Source organism: Tarenaya hassleriana, unplaced genomic scaffold (assembly GCF_000463585.1).
Source record: "Tarenaya hassleriana unplaced genomic scaffold, ASM46358v1 Cleome16, whole genome shotgun sequence".
Classification (NCBI taxonomy): domain Eukaryota; kingdom Viridiplantae; phylum Streptophyta; class Magnoliopsida; order Brassicales; family Cleomaceae; genus Tarenaya; species Tarenaya hassleriana.
This window is the reverse complement of record NW_010965019.1, coordinates 2,452,129-2,474,734: the sequence shown is the minus strand read 5'-3', so window position 1 is coordinate 2,474,734 and position 22,606 is coordinate 2,452,129. Positions and strand designations below refer to the sequence as shown.

At 33.7% G+C, this 22,606-nt stretch overlaps 3 protein-coding genes across 4 annotated transcripts; all 3 read left to right on the top strand.

Moving 5' to 3' along the window:
• The first annotated feature begins 3,722 nt into the window (after positions 1-3,722).
• On the top strand, positions 3,723-6,042 carry LOC104809588 (F-box protein At1g10780). Of its 2 annotated transcripts, none has more exons than XM_010535617.2 (4): positions 3,723-3,839; positions 4,396-5,138; positions 5,230-5,510; positions 5,647-6,042. In XM_010535617.2, the coding sequence occupies exons 2-4, from the start codon at positions 4,400-4,402 to the stop codon at positions 5,881-5,883; spliced, it is 1,257 nt and encodes a 418-aa protein (XP_010533919.1). In that variant the 5' UTR covers positions 3,723-3,839; positions 4,396-4,399; the 3' UTR covers positions 5,884-6,042. The 2 variants fall into 2 exon arrangements, with proteins under 2 accessions (XP_010533919.1, XP_010533920.1); XM_010535618.1 differs by lacking the exon at positions 3,723-3,839 and adding an exon at positions 3,896-3,921.
• A 508-nt stretch (positions 6,043-6,550) lies between these two features.
• Positions 6,551-7,822, top strand: LOC104809586. Its single transcript, XM_010535616.1, has 2 exons — positions 6,551-6,865; positions 7,370-7,822. Exons 1-2 carry the CDS (start codon positions 6,633-6,635, stop codon positions 7,635-7,637), a joined length of 501 nt encoding a protein of 166 aa, XP_010533918.1. The 5' UTR covers positions 6,551-6,632; the 3' UTR covers positions 7,638-7,822.
• A 6,191-nt stretch (positions 7,823-14,013) lies between these two features.
• On the top strand, positions 14,014-18,016 carry LOC104809585. The gene is made up of 7 exons (XM_010535615.1): positions 14,014-14,594; positions 14,686-14,772; positions 14,874-15,083; positions 15,566-15,730; positions 16,001-16,054; positions 16,153-16,299; positions 17,450-18,016. Exons 1-7 carry the CDS (start codon positions 14,187-14,189, stop codon positions 17,825-17,827), a joined length of 1,449 nt encoding a protein of 482 aa, XP_010533917.1. The 5' UTR covers positions 14,014-14,186; the 3' UTR covers positions 17,828-18,016.
• Positions 18,017-22,606: the final 4,590 nt, after the last annotated feature.

Genomic DNA, 22,606 nt, shown 5'->3' with positions numbered 1-22,606 from the left:
CGGGGCTGACCAACTCTTGGTCAGTCGGACCAGACCTAGACAGATGACGTCGGACTGAGCTTCCAGACTGCCTGATCTAACCAACTTCGTCCGGGGCTGACCAAACTTGGTCAGCTCCGGACCAACACACTGAAAACTCCTTTTCGTGCTCGTTTCGGTCAAATCTCGTTTCCATTCTTCGTATTCTTCACGTATAAGTCCATCCCTATTGGTGTGTGACCTTGTAGGCCCATTCTAAGTGGTAGTGACTTTAGGAACCTTTCCCGAACCACAAGTCATGGTTAGCCTCTAGCAAGACGCCATGACCACCCATTTAGAATTGAGTTAGAGGTGATCTAACCAAGGCAATAACAGCTCGAGTTCTGATCCTTTATCTCACGATATCATGTGTTGAACAAGGGCATGGTTTGAGCCACCCTTCAAGTTCAACCACTTTCTCGTCTTGGTAAATCGACTAGTAAAATAGATGCAACTTCATCTATAGCGTGGCCACGCGTTTTCATAGTCCGACTTCCACGAGAGGGCCCAGCGATATCTCTCCTTTTAAGGAGGTGACAAGTCTCATATTGCATGTCCATTATCTCCATATGATTCGTGAACGTATCTGATCAACGCCGTTATAATCATCCGGTTAAAGACGACGTTTGACGCAGTCAAGACACGTCACTCCTCATATCAGATACTCTAGACATCTCAGGTATGAGGATCCATAAATGAACCGCTGTATGAGATTCAAGTCATGACTCTGTCCATGTGACAATCTCATGCGGGTCATCCAGTCACTCGTTCACAACGAGTACCCATGATTGTGATCTACATCCTACGCGTTGATCACACCTCATGCTAGTCTTCATTCAACATTGTTCCCACAATGATGACTGACTAGGGAGTTTAGAATCATTCTCTAATGATTCAAGGATGCCGAAATACAACAAACATGCTAATCGTATAACGGATAAATAATGCATTCATAAATCAATGAATCAATACAAAGTAAAATGTCATATCATGGATCATCCTAGAGCATTACAACCAACATCAAGTTCAAAATGAAAGAGTTCAGGTTCAGAAAACGCAGACAAATAAATACATCACAAAATTCAGGTACCCTTACATCATTTAATAGTTTTATGTTCTCAGCGCTTACATATAGTGAAATTGATGTATGTTACAGGTACCCTAGACCCAACTCAACCAACTCAAAGAAGTCAGACTGTGCAGACACAACAACAGAGGCTGCCTACACACCGTCGTATACTGGGCAATACGCGTACACCGCAATTCGGCCCGAGAACAACACTTACCAACACATTGTTCCAAGTCCCATGGAAGTAATCAAGACCCAACACACCAACATAGTCATGTCTGCTTTTTTTTTTGCTATCCTGTGATTTGCTCGAACCGTTTTGGTGGTCATCGTTATGTTTGTTATTTTTTTCTTATGATCGAGCATACTTCAGCAGGTTTATGTTGGTATGTGTTTTTGGTTAGGCAGACTTCATGTATTTTGGCTAATCCTAAATCCAGACTTCATGCTCTCTGTGGACAATTATTGTTCAATCTTAATTAAGCTAGTTTTCTGGTTATTTATCTGTTATATATGTCACAATAACATCTCATATCTCATCCAAAGTTTATATATCATCAAATCAGAAACAAATGCATTACATAGACAAACACATTTTCATCAGTTTTCTTCAAAACAAAATATTACATATTCATAACATCCGTTCTCTTCAAAACAACACATCACATATTCTTCAATTTTCTTCTACAACACAAACTAATAACTACAACAACTACTACTTCAATAACAACACAAACTAATAACTACAACAACTACTACTTCAATAACATATGGTAGTAGCTAACAACACAAACTAAAACAAAAACTACAACCACTTTGTTCATAACATCTTTATACGCTTCAGCAGAAGCTATGTATTTTTTGAGTTCAATGTTGTTGTTTTGTAGCTCCATCTTGTTGTTTTGCAGCTCCATTTTGTACATTTTCAACTCTTTTTTCTGATTTTCATTCTCCAACTCCAGTTTTTCAATGTTTCGCGTAAGATCTATGTTTCTTCCACCATGGCCTCATCAACCCATTTGAACACATGCTCATAGTTTCCCTAGCATACACAAACAACATCATACATCAAAACTATACACTACAATAACTTGTTTCAAAATATAATTTTAACCTGTTGTTTAGCACAACACAAAAAAACTCTTCCCGGGTTGTTGTCTGTTCTTGATATCCACATTACAATATCGCTTCCACATTGACAATGTCGAGGTACACATTTGACCCGATCTGACTCATGACCCGATCTCCAACTTGACATTGCATTTGAACGAGAACTACTTCTACCACCCTCTGACATGTGACTCATCTATAACAAAAATTACTCAACTTATTCTTCATCGATTTTTAACCGATATCAACTTTGACACACCAAAACTAAAATCAAACCAAAATCAAAATCAAAAACCACCAAAATCTCGGATTTCGGACAATCAACACCAAAATCTCGGATTCAACACTACTTCAAACACTCTAACTCAAAATAAAACCTTTTACATCCCTTTAACAACAACAAAATCTGAAACCCTAATCTTTAGGATTTTTCAAATCCTCTCAATCAGAGCTTCAAAACGACAATCATTGCAAGGGTTGTCATCTGAAAGTTCAGATAATACCTGAATATTATAAGCTGTGACGGATTGAATTCTTCGTTCCCTCCCTTGTTGTGTTTTTTCTCGACGGTGAATCGGTCCGACAGAGAGAAAGAGAGAGAGAGAGAGAGGTGGGAGGGAGAGAGAATCGTTCGAGAGTTTTTGGGATTGAAACTGAAACCCTAAGATTAAAATCTATTCTAACCGATCGAATTTATGTTAACCGGTCGATTTTATGTATTTTATTAACTGGTTCGATCCAGTTTATGTTAACCGGCTGAATTTTATTTTGTAATTTTTAAATCTGACGTGTCATCATACGTGGCAATAATTGGGCTCCACGTCACGCGTTCCGTTATTGACTTTAACGCCGTTTACGATCGATCGGATATTTGGCAAAAATTCAAAAGATCAGTATTAAATGTGTTAAGATCTACAAATTCATGTTTTATTTGGAAATCGAAAAAGTTCAGTATTTTTCTGTGAGATATCTCCAAGTTCAGTAATTTTTTTGGGATTTTTCCTTATTTTTATAATATTTTTAAATATTTTATAGTATTAAAATTTTGTTTGTTTAGTTAGGTATTTAGCTTGAGGGTCGGATTATTTGATTCTTGATCCAAAGTCAATCGGATTGAACCAAATAATTTTTGATTCGCTAAAAAACGAGTCAGACCAGATCGGATTCAAAATCAAAGATCAAACTGTCCGACCCAAACCCTTGTACATTCCTATTTTTTTTATTTTTTATTAAAAACTTATACATAAATATTTTTACATTAAATTAAATTTAGATATGATTACATAATATCATTCGGTTATTTTGATATCACAATGAAATATAAATCCAGATTTTAGTATAGGCACTTTGGACCGTTGCAACTTGCAAGGGATGGGATGGAAATTTCAAAATTTTGTAATTAGAAAGCTGCGTGCTTTTTTATGAATAAAAAAAGAGATTATGAAATCCCGGGAATTTAAAATTAAAAAACTATTTTCTTAAAAATTTTGAATCTCAGCCCTCCGATTCCTGACGCGCCACTCCCAACACCCTCTACAAATTCTCTCTCTCTCTCTCTCTCTCTCTCTCTCTCTCTCTCTGCTTCCTGGGTGAACATACGAAACACGGACCTGTTTCTCGTTTTTCATCCGAAATTCATACAGTAAGATCTCTCATCTCAAAATATGTAGCTTTAATTTGCTCAAATGGTTGATGTCCCTCGTCTTTCATCCGAAATTCATACAGTGATGAATTTTTGTGTTGCTGATTGTATCTAAGAAGCTGAATATCATTTTACCCAAACGAATGAGCTAAATTTATGTTCTCATTGATTTTCTTTTAATCTCCTGTTCAATCCATCTATGTGTTTTTGCTGGGTTTTGTCGGACATATGGAGATTTGAGACTATCGGAATCAGGAGAGTTGGAAGCAATTGTAGATCTGGAAATGCAAAAACGATTTCCAAGGAATTTGAGCTCTTGAAATGTTCTTCTTTCAAAACCCAGATATTCGGCTGTGTTTGCAATGAATAAAAATCTTGGGTTTGAAATTTGTGAGCCTAAATGATTGAACTTGTTGCAGCCATTTTCGTTTCTCTAATTCACACTCTGTATTATGTGAAAGTTTTTTTTTTTTTTGCATTCATGTCATGTGGTTGTGGAGTAATGTATTGGGGAGAAGCTTTAGCTGCCTGTAACCTGTTCGATGATTTGTCTCAGTTAAATGGATCACCTTCCCGATGCGCTCCTTCAACACATCCTTTCCGACATGACAAATGCTCGGGACATCGCATTGTGCAACTGCGTGTCCAAGCGGTGGAAAGAATCGACGGAATATGTCAAGACCATATACTTTCCCCGGAATTCCTTTGATAAAATCTTGGTGAATGAAGACCCCGACAGCATTGTTTTGAACACGATCTCGTCCTTTTCTCGTCTTGAGGGGCTTGTGGTGTACAGCTCGTTCACCAGCAAAGGCCTTGCTTCTTGGTTGATGAACATCGGTTCGTCTCTTAGGCATCTCGAGCTGAGAATGGACAACCTCACTACTTGTCAAGCAATGGAGGCATCCTCGAAACTCGATTGTATCGGTATGGCCAAGAATTTGGAGATTTTGAAGCTTTGGGGGGTTTTAATGGTTAATCCTCCCAAATGGGTCATGTTCCAGAGCCTTCATTGCCTTGAAATAGTCGGAGCTAGAGTGGAGGATACCGTGTTAACTAATGCATTACGTGCTTGCCCGAACTTGAGAAACTTGCTTCTGCTTGGCTGTGAAGGAGTTAAATCCATTTCGATCGAATTGCCCCTCTTGGAGAAATGTAAGCTGGATTTCAACGGATCGGGTAGCAGCGTGCTCTCTCTCACGAGCTCAAGACTTGAGTCCCTTGATGTTCAAGGCTGTAGCTGGATCAGGGTCCCCGAAACGAGGTCCTTAAAGAACCTCTCAATCTCCAATTCTGCTGGTAAACCAGAATCGAAAATCTTCTTATACTGTGAATAACTTGCTGATTCTATAGTATCTATCCCTGAAAATTTGACTGGTCATTGTTTTAGGGAGAGTGTACATGGTAGAATTCGGGAGTCTAACTTCACTCGAAGTCTTGTCGATTCGAGGAGTACAATGGTGTTGGGACGCGATACACAGAATGCTAGAGCAGGCGAGAGAAGTGAAGCATCTGTACATGAAGGTCGAATTCACGGGCGATCACGAGGCCTTGCAACCCTTCCCCGAGTTGGATATCGTCGAGTTCTTCAATAACCATCCTAAGCTGCAAAAGTTCGACATCCATGGAGCAATGTTCGCCGCGCTTTGCCAGAAAAACAGCTTAAAGAACGTAAGAAGCTTATAGTCTAAAGAACAAAAAGGCTCGATCTTTTCTTGGTTCTCCTCTGTTCTTGTCTGAAGCAGCGGTGGGTATATACGAGATTTCCGGGTTATCTAAACCCGAATCCCTGATATTATATTTGCAGGTGGAGAGAGGGTTCTCGATTCCGTGTTTGGAGGAAGTGGTGATAACGGTGAGATCGCCGTTGAACGCAGAGCAGAAGATGAATACGCTGGAATCGCTGGTGAAACATGGGAAATCGCTCAGAGTGATGGTGATAAGGATCCTTCAGATGAAGAGCAGCCACCGTAGTGCTGACGATTTCTTCGATGAGATCTGCAGGTTCAAGTTCATGAATCGTAACTTGGTCCGAATCGAATGAAATGACCAAAATCCATCTTCTAATCTAAAACTTCCATTGATTTTGACATCAAAAAGAAAATCCTAGTTTCCATTTATTTTGTTTCACGTCCTGTGTTCTTTGGGGTTTGTACTTTGTATCAGCTGAATGTTTTTATTTGAACATTTATTTTTTTTTTCACTGAATAACCTTGATTTTAAAAGGTGTTGCGAAAATTACATTTTTTTTACAATGAATTACTAAAAATCGAAAAAATTCTGTTAAAACTAAAACCCATATAGCAATTAGTAGAGATTCCATTTGTTTATTCATTCATTCATTCTACAGTTAGTAATCTCAACCTAAAATTGGGGATGCTTAGAAATTGGTACGTTTGATTTAAAATAATTATGATTTTATGAGTAAAAGTTCCGTGATATATATATATATATATATATATATATATATATATATATATATATGTCGAGTATATTATATCGTGGTCAATCCAACTTTTGCCCATGACCCAAAGAAAGTTGCAGGAATTCTAAAATTCGATTAAAAACAATTAGAAAACAGATACTGTTTATAACTTATAAACAAAGATAAATTTAGAAACAGAAAACACGGGTTACCGATGAATTCAGAAACAAAATATTTATAAATATAACAAATAGAAATAATTTTAAAATTGCCCTTTAATTTCCATTTCTCAAAAACCCAAATTTGACCAAAAAAGAAAAATTTTCAAAACACCGAAATTAACAAAAAGAAAAAAAAAGGTTGGTGAAATGGGGGGCCGAGCCGCGTTCTCACCGCACCTGGCCGCAATCGCGGTCGCAATCGTAATGACGTTGGCAATCGCAACCGCGGAGGCGCGTAGGGTTAACCTGTGCAGCCACACGGCTTATCCGTCGCTGTGTGGACCGTTGGTGAGGCGACTCATCAGTCCGAGACGAGCCACCCATCGCTTGATCCGAGCCCTGGAGGCCAGAACCAAAACTTCCCTCGCCGAAGCGTCCAGGTATTTATATATCTTTTTCACAAAAAAATCTTATATATATATATACTGTAAAGGAAATCGAAACATATTCTTTTCGAATCGATTAAATTTTGGTTGGAACAACGTAATCTTCAATTTTTTCAACCGTGAAATCCCGGTTACAAGAATCAAAATCATTTACGATTTGATGCTTTCTTTTTAAAAATATGTTAAACCAAGTTTCTCTGAGTTTATATATATATATATATATATATATATATATATATATGGGATGTTCATAAACCTTGAATTGACAAGATTCGAAATCCGATGTAGTTTATCCAACATATAAGATGCATATCATATAGTATTGTAGATTTATATAATAAAGGTTTTCTACCGTACGTATGGATAGGGTTTTCTGTGTATTGATACAAATAATTAAATGAGAAAATGAATAGAAGCAGAACGTATATAGGTTAATTAAAACCCTAATTATGTACATTTATAATCTTATATAATATCTCATTTCTGTGGGTCGAAAAGGTACAAGAGCGGGAACCAAGCGATCGCGACGTGCTACGCAACGTTCGTCGACGCGCTTATAAACCTCCGAAACGCGAGAAAGAGTATAAGGAAACGCAACGTGAAAGCTCTCAACACCTTCCTAACCGCAGCGGTCAGCGATTACGGTGCGTGCGTAGACGCGTTCATAGAATCGCGGCAGATAAACAACGTTCAAAACGCAGCCGATACATTAAGGAAGATGGGGAGCAACTGCCTGTCGCTTTCTACGTTGATTAGACGACGTTAAGTTATTAAGATCCATAAAATCTCTTTCAGTAATCTCGAAATCTGTATTAACTAATCCATCCCCTCTAAACCCTAAGTTTCCGACAAAGGAACAAGTGTTTTAGGCACTTGTTTGTAATAGTCAAGTACAACTTTTGTTCGTGATTTGGTTTATATAATCGCTTTCACGTGGTTCAAATTTTGCTCTCTTGAGTATTACGTATCCGTGAAAATACGGTTCATACAAACGTCGACTTGGAAAATGCATAATGCATAATGCATAATGCATAATGCATACGTATATGTGTATATATATATATAATACATGAATATCGATAGAATGCAACAGAGGGTTAATTTCCTTCATAGACAAGTGATCTCCATGTTACATTACCATTGTCATTCTTATATCAAATTTGTTATTACTTTTATACAAAAGTAATTGTTTTGAACCCAACGCATCGTGGGCGAGTGGTCAAGTTTGGGGTAGGAGATAATTCCACCTTGAGGTTGAGTGTTCGATTCCTGGTTGGTGGAGAGGGAGGTAATTTCTGGATTTATATGATCTATATATAAAGGCTGCTCCCGGGTCGGAGGTTTACCTAGTTAGGACGCCGGAACGGTAGCAGCTAGGGTCCTCAATTATTAAAAAAAAAAGTAATTGTTTTGAAGGGGAAACCCCAGGTGAATTGGTAAGGAGCAAGGTCAATAGACCAAGAGGTTTGAGATTCGACTCTTTGCCACTCACCTGTCGCCTGTCCATTACTGCTGATTTACCTCACATGTGTGTATCGCAAGCTTATGCGCGTGGACGTAAGGTTTACTGTCTGCGATGTTGTTTTCGTCCGACCCAATGGACTGTGAGGCGTTGCGGGGTCTGGTCCAAAGGACCGTAAATGAGTTTCCCATGTTACAAAAAAAGTAATTGTTTTGAGATGAATGTATTGTTATGAGTAGTCATCCCATGTTTTAAGAAAACGTCCTTGTTCAGTACGATATTTAATTTAGCTGAGATTTAATTAATTATATTTTTAAATATCATAACTAATTAGTTTGTATATCTAATTTAATTTAATTCAATTAATTTTTTCCTATGAGTATGCTAGTTAAAAAATAGGCTATTGATGATGATTGGTAGAAAAATGATTTTGATAGCGTTTGTGAGTAGTTAAGATTTACATTGACGGGTTACCACCTGCTAGGTTGTGATTTGGTGTAAATTATTAAAAAAAGATATTATATATGGTATATAATAAATTAATTTCTAAAATAATTTTAATTAGTTTCTTTAATAATATTTGATAACAATTTTTTTATCAAATTTATAAATAATTAATATTTTATCGATTTAATTTATTTTTAATAAAAAGTAATTTTAGTATAATAAATTTAATTTTTTTTGGTGATAAATCCAAATAAAATCAATAAATGTTATTGTGTATATGTGCATATACATAAACCTATGGATGTATGCGTGTGTATATGTTAATAGGGAAAATATTTTTCTATTATAATAATAGGAAGAATACATCATAATATATAACAAAATAGAATAGAATATTCTAGGCATAATATCTAGGGTAAATCATAATCATATCAATGATAATATTCTAAAAATAATATCTTCCTATATGCCCCCTCAAGATGAATTATCTATGATGAATTCAATCTTGTTACATAAAAACTGAAAACAGAAATTGTGATCGTATTAAACGAATCATCTTCCATGTGGTAGTGTAGTTCAAACTTGAGTCGGTATTGCTTGATAACATTTGAAGAACTTGAGAGTTGTATTCTCAGAGGCTGATATGACACGAAAGTGCGACGCGTATGCGTGAATTAGGTTGCACGACAATGAAGTCGACAACACAAAAAACTGCGGTGTATATAGCGGTTAGGCCGGAGAAAAAAAAAAGGGGCGCAAAAGTGCGACGCATAATGCGTGATAGTCTAACAGCGGGACAAAAGAAGAAAATAAAAATAAGTGACGCAAATACGTGGATTGACGATCGGAGTTTTCCAATCGAAAGAGGCTAAAAGCTATGTTTAAAGAGCTCACAACGGCTAGGGTTGACATCGATAAAAGAACGTCATCAGAGGAAAAAAAAAGTGGCACATTAGTTAGGGTTGATGGTGATGAGTACCGCCATCGGAAAAAATAAAGACTAAAAAAAATAAAAAGAATGAAAGATGATATTCAAGACGATGATACTATTAGAGTAGATCATCATCATCTTCATCATCGCTTTCGGATTCGACCAGCATTATTGATGTAAAGAAAAAAAATCTAGAACAAAAACTGAAACTCTGATGGGAAAATGTTTTTCATTATAATAGTGGGAAGAATATATCATAATATATAGCAAAATACAATAGAATATTCTAGGCATAATATTTAGGGTAAATCATAATCATATCAATGATAATATTCTAATAATAATATCTTCCTATAATTATTATTAGAATATTATTATTAGAATATTATCATTGATATGATTATGATTTACCCTAGATATTATGCCTAGAATATTCTATTGTATTTTGCTATATATTATGATGTATTCTTCTAATTATCAATAATAGAAAAACATTTCCCTATTATGGTATCAGAGCTTCGATTTTTGCTTTAATTTTTTTTCTTCTCATCAACAATGTTGGTCGAATCCGAAAGCGACGATGAAGATGACAATGATATACTAAATCCAATAGTATCATCGCCTTGAGTATCATTTTAAATTTATTTTGCTCTTTTTTTCTTCTAATTTTTTTCCCCGACGGCGGTGTTCATCACTGTCAATCCTAACTGATGTGCTACTTTTTATCTTCTCTGACGGCGTTCGTTTACCGTTGTGAGCTCTTTAAACATGGCTTTTAGCCTCTTTCGATTGGAAAACTCCGATCGTCGATCCACATATTTGCGTTACTTATTCTTATTCTCTTCTCTTGTCCCGCTGCTAGACTATCACGCATTATGCGTCGCGCTTTTGCGCCCATTTTTTTTTTCTCTGGCCTAACCGCTATATACACCGCAGTTTTTTGCGCTGTCGACTTCATTGTCGTGCAACACAATTCACGCATATGCGTCGCACTATCGTGCCATTCGTGCCATATCAGCCTCTGAGAATACAACTCTCAAACTCTTCAAACGCTATCAAGCAACACCGACTCAAGTCTGAACTACACCACCACATTGAAGATGATTCGTTTAATACGATCACAATTTCAGTTTTCAGTTTTTATGTAACAAGATTGAAGTCATCATAGATGATTTATCTTGAAGGGTATATAGGAAGATATTATTATTAGAATATTATCATTGATATGATTATGATTTACCCTAGATATTATGCTTAGAATATTCTATTGTATTTTGCTATATATTATGATGTATTCTTCCAATTATCAATAATAGAAAAACATTTCCCTAATGTCTATATATTTGTGTAAATGTCTATATATTTATATAAATAATGTATATACCTAGATATGAATGTATGCGTGTATATAAATGTCTATATATATACACATATATGTATGCATGTATATATGAATATATATATATATATATTATATATGTATTATATACATGTAGGTTTATGTACATCTATATATGAGTATGTATATATGTATCTATATATATATGTGATTGTTTATAAAATATTACAACCTAGAGTATTTTTGTTAATTTTATCTAAAACAATGTAAAATGCTATCGTAATGTAGGTAAAAAGCTGCGATCAGAATTTTACCGTTGTTGCAATTGCGGTAATAAATTTTTCAATTGCTAGAAACCATCAGAAATCATAATCGGTGCATTGCGTAACAATCATTCGTCTGTAAATGGATTTTTATGCATACATTATATAACCACACGTATATATATAAACGATACCAATCTCAACGTTACACAAACACAACCCAACAAGTGCAATGACTGCAAGTAAATGAATACAAAACTTTGGCAGAATCACACGTGGGTTTTAAATTTGGAATACTTTGCCATTTTGATATGCTGAAGTGGTGGTTGGCTTCAGGGGGGGGAAGAGAGCTTGGAGTTCTCATCTCATGAGATGCCCATACCATACACATACAATATGATATAATATGATATAATATAATATGATATGATATAATATGAGATTATTTAAAAGAGAGAAGTGGAAGGTATGATTGGCAGATGCCTTGAAATGGTAAAATTACGTCACCGAAATCCATCCTTTTTTATTCCTACGATTCTTGAGTGTCCCTCTTATTCGGATTATGCGATCATATTCCTCATACAAAATTATAGTTTTAGTAGAGAAATAGGTTACATTTTTCAATCTTATAATATCTCGAAAATTAGTTACGATTCTAGTTCAAACTAAATCGTTTCTTTAACTCACATATGTTTGTGGTCGAGTGACAACCTGGTTGTACCGAAGACACTTTCGAATCTCGCATGTGAGGAGAAGGAGCACAATAAAATACGTAACTAAAGGTGGATGTAGTTGAGGCGAATGGATGATTAACCTTCCGGTAAAAAAAAAAAATCGTTTCTTTAGAGTTAGACATAAAGCGGGAGAGACAACTATTAAGATAAAATGCAAAATAATAATATATCTCAAAGGAAAAATCCTATAAATATACGTGAATTTTATAAAATGTTTGAAAAAATATGACATGTACCTTGATAAGTAAATATATCAAATTTTAAAATGTATCAAAAAGTATCCCGATATTTAAAATCAAAAGCGCCGTTGATGGTATATATGCAAATTGTTTGAAATTATTTCATACACGGATGTTAATTGACATTAATAGATATTAATTTCACATATGAATCTCAACGGCCTCGTGGATATATATATGTGGAAATATATTTTCAAATTAAAGAATTTATGTATTGGTTTGATACATTTCTAACATTTAGTATTATTTATTTGTCGAACTAAAAATATATCGTCTATTTTCATGGGATTTTTCTATCCTGAATTGCTATCAGTTAACTATATATGGTAATCAAGTGTTGGGTTTAAGCAAAAACAAAACGCCAGATTAATGAGAGGATTTTATGACTACTTGGTGCTTAATCCACTAAATCCACGGTCTTAATTTCTTGCTTAACGGAAACAACTAAAATCCAACCAAACCACACATAAATTAAAAAGTATGGATGGATGGGTCCGGTCTCTATACTATAATGCACTCAAAGATCATGAGCATGCATCCAAAAGCACCTCTCTCCCATCACCATTAATTACATACATAAACCGGTGATTTTTTTAAAAGAAATTTTTTTATTAACTACCATGTTTTGTTTATTTATTTATATAAGCGAAAGATGAATGATGAGTATTTAAGATATTATGGGATGCAATACGTAGATAAATTGCGATAAAATAAAATATAGGTAATTGGAAAATTGTAAAAGCTCTTGCTAGGTAATTAAATTATGTCGGGAGAAATCTCATGTGAGTTAGTTGAGTACTAAACCATTTATTTCCAAGGTTGGAGGTTTAAATCTTTGGTTGGAATGATTTATATAATATTGTAATGACTAATTTAAAACAAAAAAAAAGTTGCGATTACTGTAATAATGTTGTGTTATTCCCTATCAAAATTTATCATCTTTTTTTTTTCATACTAACATAAGCTCTGCAGAATATATATATATTTATACAAATTCGTGGTCCAACACCCATAACAAAAAATAAAGAGAAAAAAACAAGACCGTAACACAAAACACAGACATTGAGTTGTGTCCTTTCAGACCATTTTCTTGGTCCATAAATCTCCCCACAACGTCTACTTCCTGTTTCAGCCTTTGTATTCTTGACCGGGAACACCTTGCTCCCACGTTTTTTTTCTCTCTTGTTTCTTTTTTTTTTTCTCTCCATATGATATATATTTGCTTACTTACATGCACAGTTATAAATCACTCATTATATTGTGTAATGCATGTATGTAATTATGTACATACAGATATATAGCTATACCAAAGGTAAGGTTTTATTTTTATATTCTTGGATTTTTAGATGGTAAAAAAAATATAGTTTTTGATTTGTTTCTGAATAAAATAGATTACTTTTTTTTTTGTTCTGTTATATCGATACCAATTATTTATGATTTTAAGGGGCAAAATAAATATCTTTTTGTATTTAATATGTATTGGTAATTAAAAAGATGAGTTTGGCATGTTTCGCTAACAATCCTTTGTTTCTATTGGACGATGTATTTTGAGACGGAGCAGGAAATGTTGTCGTCGATTTTGCTGACGTGTCACTTCTTGTCGTGGACTTATGATTTTGTTGTTTTTTTTTTCAAAAAAAAAAAAGGAACAAGGAATGATTTCGTCACTACCCCACGTACTTATATCGCACACTGTGTCTATCACTTTAAGAAACCACAAGCCTCTCTCTCTCTCCATGTCATGTTTCTCATGAAGAACCTTGTATTCGATTCTTAATTAAGCTGTTGAGTGGGCTCAGGTTCAATATCTTTGGAAATGGTGAGAGCTTGAAACACAAGTTAGCGTCTGATTCTCTTTCACAAATCATCTCGATAGAAGAAAAGGCATTTCTGGGTTTCCATGGGAGGTGTGTTCCCGTTTATCAGAAACAGCAGTGAATGTTGCTGCTGTCGTCCCGATCAGACCATGATGTTGAGACAAACAGATGATGCGGAAGAAGAAACAGTGAGGAAGATGGCAAGAGAAGGAAGCCGAAGACGAACGAGAACGAGAAGAAGATTCATCAGATCCTTAGAAGATATGCTGACTGTGTTGCTATCTCCTCCTTCCGCGATAACTCGGAGTCTCTTGCTCTGTTTTCTTCTCTTGTCTTCTTCTTCTTCTTCCTTTTCCACTGTCGGGTCTTCGGAAACAGAGAATCTCTTACAGAGAAACCAAACTTTCCGACCACTCGAGGAGCTCAAGAAACTCAGAACTGTAAGACAGTACCTCAAGAACATCAACAAATCTGCCATGAAGACTATCCAAGTAAGGATCTCGCCCTTATACTCTGTTTCTTGCTCTGTTTTTCTTTCACTTGTCTTTTTTATTTGGTTATGATTCTGTTTTGTTGTTGCAGAGCCCTGATGGTGACATCATAGACTGTGTTTCAGCATATAATCAACCCGCTTTTGACCATCCGAGATTAAGAGGGCAAAAGCCAATGGTGTTGTATCATCTTTAATCTTTGATTACCCCCTTTTTTTTGTAATGAAACCCCTTAATCAACAGCCTAATCTGAGTTTAACTATGGATAATCGAGAGCAGGAACCACCGGAGAGGCCAAGAGGGCATCACAGAAGAGGAATGAAACTGAAGGATTTCCAGCTATGGAGAAGGGCAGGAGAGTCGTGTCCTCAGGGGACAGTTCCAATACGAAGAACAAAAGAAAGAGACATTCTCAGAGCTACGTCTCTTTCGAGCTTTGGAAAGAAACTCGGGAACTTCAGAAGAGACGCCAGTAACAATGGCCATGAAGTAAGCCCTCTTCTTTTTTTTTTTTTTTCCAAAATAGATAAATGGTTTGGAAAAAAAAACAAAAACAGAAATATTACGCGGTGTAAATCGATTTATGAAAAATATAATTTTGTATATTTGAATATGCTCGGTTCTTGGAGTTGGGACTGAAAGATTGAGAGATATCTATGATGGGTTTTGGTTTCTGTCTTTGGCTCAAATTCAGAAGAAGAAAAAAGTGGTCAAAGAAAATGGCAAGTTTTTCTCTATAACGATTTATTTTAATATCATCTTTTTAGAATTGCAAAAAAGATGACAAGCCTGTCGGATATTACAAGCAAACTACAAAAATCTTCTTTTTGATTAACCCAAAATTTATCACATTTTTTTATTAAGTAAAATAATTTTTAATTATCTCAACCGGAATTGTTTGAATATATGAAAATAATTTAGTATAAAAATGTGTATTTTTTATGTTATTTGAAATTTGTGTATATCGACAGCATGCGGTGGGGTACGTGAGCGGGGAAGAGTACTACGGAGCAAAGGCAAGCATAAACGTGTGGGCCCCAAAAGTCGAGAACCAATACGAATTTAGTTTATCTCAAATCTGGATTATTTCTGGCTCCTTTGGTAATGACCTCAACACCATTGAAGCTGGCTGGCAGGTATATATATATATATATATATATATATATATATATATATCAGAATCGAAAATCTTCTTATACTGTGAATAACTTGCTGATTCTATAGTATCTATCCCTGAAAATTTGACTGGTCATTGTTTTAGGGAGAGTGTACATGGTAGAATTCGGGAGTCTAACTTCACTCGAAGTCTTGTCGATTCGAGGAGTACAATGGTGTTGGGACGCGATACACAGAATGCTAGAGCAGGCGCTTATAAAATATCATTAAATTTGATTATGAATGATTAGGTTAGTCCTGAGCTCTACGGGGACAACTATCCGAGATTCTTCACGTATTGGACCGTAAGTGATAACTCCAAAACACCATTTTATTTCGTCTTAAAGTTAATATTTATCGTATTATATAAATATATATAGTGAATATGGTTAAATTTGGGCAGAACGATGCGTATCAAGCAACCGGATGCTACAATTTATTGTGTTCGGGTTTTGTTCAAACGAATAACGAAATTGCAATTGGAGCTGCAATCTCTCCAACATCCTCGTACGAGGGAGGACAGTTCGATATTACTTTGCTCATTTGGAAGGTAACCCACAAAAAACTAAACATTAAATTATATATTCATATGCATATTATATTTTATCAATTAAATTTATATACAACCGTACACCAACCTCTACTAAAAATAAATGCATTAATCGATTTATATATATAAGTTCACCCGGCTATGAACTATTGATTTGTAAACACCATTCCATCGTTGGATTTGAATTTTGAACCTAGTCCGATTAAAAAGAAACAAACTTTTTAAAAATTAGTTGTTTTATTTAAAGTTATATAAAGTTTACATCATACTATGTTTTCATTTAGTTTATATTTATTTATTTATTATACTTTGAATTTATATAATTAGAAATTCTATTAAAAAAAATTATATTGTTTTATATGTAAATTCTTTCGATTATCAAAACATAAACAATTGACAATTAATTTATCAATTTTCCAAAAGTGGATATAGTATTATTACAAGTATTTTTTTTATATCTATATATATTGTATATGTGTGTGTGTGAATGCGTATGTACATATCCATGCTTTTGAAGATTCTCTTCTTTATCTTTTTTGTTTATTTGAGAGAGAGAGAGATACTTGAGTATGTATGTAATCACTTATTACCATCTCTTTACTTTTGCCCTAAGGCATGCATTTTTGACGTTCACCTTTTTTTCACATGCATGTCTCCAAATGCTTAAGCAGACCAAACTCCAAAGCAAATACTAACAATGAGTATACAAATATATAGTATTTTATTCATGGGCCACAATTAATTAAGACATCCACACATCCAAACCCTGTATATATATATATATACTCCCACTTCACATATATAGTCATTGCATATGTCTATGGACGTAGAATATATATTTACATATATGTATGTATGTATGTATGCATGTTTCCATATGCTATCGTAATTAATCGTATGTATAAGCATATACCAAACTTCAAACAATGATGATAGAAATATAGTATGTTATTTAATTAGCCTCCTCTCATGGGTCATAATTAAGAGACATCCACCCAAAGCCTATGCTCCTCACTATATACATATATAAATCATTCCATGTGGTGTAGGGTATATATATATGTGTGTGTGTGTGCAATCATTGCATGTGTTGGAGTAAATATATATATTAATCATATATACATATATGTATCGAAATTGGTGGATGTAGGATCCGAAGCATGGGAATTGGTGGCTAGAATTCGGGTCGGGCATATTGGTAGGGTATTGGCCATCGTTCTTGTTCACACACCTGCGAGAGCATGCGAGCATGGTCCAATACGGGGGCGAAATCGTAAATTCAAGTCCTTTTGGGGATCACACGTCAACGCAGATGGGGAGTTCGCATTTTGCAGAGGAAGGGTTCTCAAAAGCTTCTTATTTCAGAAATATCCAAATAGTTGATTCTGATAACAATTTGGTCCCTCCTCCTAATCTCAAGGTTCTTGCCGATCATCCCGATTGCTACGACATTCAAGGAGGCCTCAATCGTGTTTGGGGTAATTATTTCTATTACGGAGGTCCCGGGAAGAATCCGAAGTGCCCTTAAAAATTTGGGGTCAGTTTCGAATTATGAAAAAATATGAATTGTAACTATTATTATTGTTTTTTTTTAAATTTTGATGCTGATCGGAGTTTAGATGGCTAGCTGATGACGGGTGAATTCATTTCATACCCACTTTTTGAGGTAATTAAACGTGTAAATCAGTAAATGTGAAAAAAACAATATATTTACTGACTTTGTGACGAGTAAATTTTACGTAAATTCAAGAGAGAAAATTTTAACTAAAAGCAGGTATTTCATGTTAATCAGGAGAATTAAAAACTTGTCGAATTTATCAAAATAAAATCTAAACTAATTATTTTGACAAAATAAATCGCAAACTCTAATATTATATAAAGGAAAAATCCAAAAAAAAAAGGTTAATCCCACGAAAAACCCCAAACTTGTTAAAATATTCCATATAAAACCCTGAACTTGCAATTTCCAACAAAAAATCCTGAATTTGATAAAAACTTCCACAAAAATTACAAACTTATAATTTTATTCCATGTAAAATCTTTGACTTATTTGACTAAAAATTTTGTTGACGTGGCACGACAGATTGCTGACATAGCGCTGACTAAGTTGACACGTTAACGTCACGTCATCATTTTAAAATTTTAAATATTTGATAAAAAAATATATATATATACATATAAATTTATACGTTTGATTAAAATATATTTATATATGTAAATTTATATATTTGATTAAAATATTTGTATATTTAAAATTTTAAATTAGAATGCACTGCAATTTTATAATGGGGTTAATCCCGCAAAAAACCTCAAACTTATTAAAATGTTCTATATAAAACCCTGAACTTGTAGACTCCTACAAAAAATCCTGAATTTGGTAAAAACTTCCACAAAAATTATAAATTTATATTTTTCTTCCATATAAAACCTTTGACTTGTTTGACCAAAAATTTTGCTGACGTGGCACACCAGATTCAATTTTATAATGGGGTTAATCCCGCAAAAAACCTCAAACTTATTAAAATGTTCTATATAAAACCCTGAACTTGTAGACTCCTACAAAAAATCCTGAATTTGGTAAAAACTTCCACAAAAATTATAAATTTATATTTTTCTTCCATATAAAACCTTTGACTTGTTTGACCAAAAATTTTGCTGACGTGGCACACCAGATTGCTGACATGGCATTGACTCACCTGCCACATCAACGCCACATCATCATTTTAAAAATTAAAATATTTAATATATTTGATTAAATATTTGTATATTTAAAATTTTAAATTACAAACTTAGTATATATACAAATATATATATATTTATAGATATTTGATAAAAAAATATATATGTATGTATGTATATAGGTATATGTATATATATTTGTATATTTAAAATTTTAAAATACAAACTTAATATATATACAAATATATATATATATGATAAAAATATATATGTATATATATATATTTTTATATTTTAAATTTTAAATTACAAACTTAATATATATACAAATATATATATTTGACCAAAAATTAGAAATTTATATTTAAATTTTTAAAATGATGACGTGGCGTTGACGTGTCAACTCAGTCAGTGCCATGTCGGCAATCCGTCGTGCTACGTCAGCAAAATTTTTGGTCAAACAAGTCAAAGGTTTTATATGGAAGAAAATTGTAAGTTTGAAATTTTGTGTAAGTTTTTACTAAATTCAGAGTTTTTTGTGGGAGATTACAAATTCAGGGTTTTCTATGGAACATTTTAACAAGTTTGGGATTTTTTGTGGGATTAACAAAAAAAAAACACTGAACTTTTTACTTTATCAAATAAATATTAAACTTTTAAGTTTGACAAAATAAACACTTAACTCTTCTACGATTGTCAAAATAAACAAAATGAATGACGTGGTCCAATGAGATGCAAACACGTCATATTATTTTACTTAGTTTTTTTTTTACAATCGAAAAAAGTTCATATATTTTTTTATCACTAAAAATGTTCAGTGTTTTTTCAATAATCGCAGAAAAGTTTATGTATTTTTCAGATCAATTAAAAAGTTCAGTATTTTTTTAGATTCGTTAAAAAGTTTAATATTTATTTGACAAAAAATAAAATTTAGTGTTTTTTTGTCATTGTAAATTTAAATATTTTTTTTAGGATTTTTTCATATATAAAAATAAGTCTAAAATGTCATATTTAACCCGCAATGGTGATATGACCTTCCGAATGATGACGTGTCAATTTTAATTTTAACCAAACGTTCTCACATCATCTTCATTATCAAAACGAATCCATTTCCAGGATTGAGATGGTTTTCGAGTCAGAACCCGAAGTGGTGGGAACTGATTCAGCTGATGTCGAACGCTGACCTCGGAACCGCCGTTTTTCAAGAGCCGACCGTAAAGCGCTTCTTCCAGGTTCTTCTTCGTCCGACTTAGCTGTCGCATCGCCATTTTCGTCCGACCAACTAAGAACGGATCTCTGAACCCCTCACGGTGTAGGGTTCTCGACGTTCGAACGCAGATTCAATAAAAACCCTAATGCGGAATTGGGAGAAACCCCTAGGTGAGTTGACAAGGAGCATGGTCAACATAATGAGAGGTTGGAGGTTCGATTCCTTACCCGCTCACCTATTATCTGTCAGTTACGGTTGATTTACATTTCACATGTGTGTTGTAGGCTCGTGCATGTGGATTTGGGTTTACTCGGTCAGTGCGCCCGAAGTGTAGCAGATGTATAAAAAAAAAAACCCCTAATGCTGAATTGTTTCGGAGAGAGACGATCGAAATGTGGGCCTTCATTGGTCAGTTCTTTTGGGCCTACTTTTAATTGGCCCAACATCACAGCCCTATATTTTGGGCCTTTTAGGTTAGGTTTATTTCAATATTGCGACAACCCCAATTTAATTGTAATATTCTTTTTGAGGCTGGTCAAACTTTGGAATGGTAGCTAAACCATATATACAATAAAACCCATAATTACATTCAAACTTAACCAATTTGAATTTGAAAAAAAAAATTGGTCAACTTAGTCTAAATTGGAAAAATCTTTTCAAGTCCATATATGGGTTTCTATTTTTTTTTTATCGCGATATTACATAATATATATCATATATCTTTTGTTTATAATATAACGTACCAAATATTGTATGACCAAGAATACTTTTTATATATAGGGATGGAAAAAAATCCAAGTATGGTTGAGATGAGATCGGATATGCTCCATCGCCATATTCAAATTTTGATCTGATTTAATCTTGAACACATATCTCTAATAATTTTGGATCGGATGTCCGGTTCATTTCTATTTATTTATTAATATTAATTTTTGAAAAATTATGAATATTAATATTAATTTTTCTAGTGTGAAATGTGAGTGTTACAGATTTACATGATGCGAAAAAGAATATGAATTGTTTTGGTATCATGCTCTAGAAACTTTTTTCCAAATTTAAAATAAAAACAAAATAAAGTATACAGAAAAAAAATAAATTTAAAAATAGAATAAGGTACGATTTAATAGAGCAAGATACAATTCATAATTCAAGATGATATATTCAAGTTTCTAACGAATATTGCCCACTCATTAAAGCAACTATTTTTTTTTTTAAATGGGTATACATTAGTCCTCATTTGACTTATTGTATTATTTCCAAATGTGTTCTCGCGTTTATAAAATTGCTTTATTTTGCTTGTAAACAACCAATTTCTCTTATTCCAAAAAAATGAAAAAGGAAAATAATTAATCTACTTACTCTAAATGGCATCCACTAAATAGTGTGATGATGCCTATATCATCGGGGGAATTGCAAAAATGATTTTAAATGTCATTTTTACTTCATGGGATGACCTCCCTTCTCTTTTTAAAAAAACTAACATCATCTCATAACCTTATAATTGTATCCTTCCAAAAATACCCTTCCTTTTTTATTTAATATTTTAATTTTAAAAAATATTTCAACTCTCTCTCCTCTTCCACCTCTCTCTCTCCATTCGCATATGTGGAACAAACTACAGTCTCTCTTCTTGCCCATTCTATAATCTTCCAACGCTCTTTACTTCCAATCTATTTTTCAGCTAATTTATTGTGAAAAGACAATATTAAGTTTGAGCATTTCATCGATTAAATACAAATCTAAATAATAGGTAAATATTGTTTCTAAAATACGTTATTAAATTTGTTGTGAAAAACAATATTAAGTTTGGGCATTTCATCAGCAATACCATGATTCAAGTTATTCTAACTGATCGAAATCGTTAAATATGTGAAATTCATCCAAATGAAAGAATTTGGAAAACTGGTCATACATATGTGTCAGAATGGTCAAATTGGTCGTACTTCTAACTGGTCATACTTGTCAAATTGGTCAAAATGATTATTCTCACAAAATTGGTAACGCTGGTCATAATCATCAAAGTGGTCAAACTGATCATACTCATTAAATTTATTATATGATATGATTATTACTATGTTAACATTTTTAAAACGATGAATTATGCAATTTTAAACAAGTCTGACCGTCTGACCAAGGTATGACCGTCTGACCAAGGTATGACCGTATGACCATTTGATCGTCTGACCATTTGGGTACGAAAAAAATGTCTAAATTACATTTAAACGATTCAAAAAGGTGTATAGGGGTTATAAGTAAAGTACATTTAAACGATTCAAAAAGGTGTATAGGGGTTATAAGAATATTATTACATCATTTTGGAGTTCTAATTTCACGTGGAAAAAAAATCTCCCAAGACGAGTCAATTGTATCCAATGTGTTATACAAACACTACTAGTACTTTAGGTCTTCTTTGGAAGG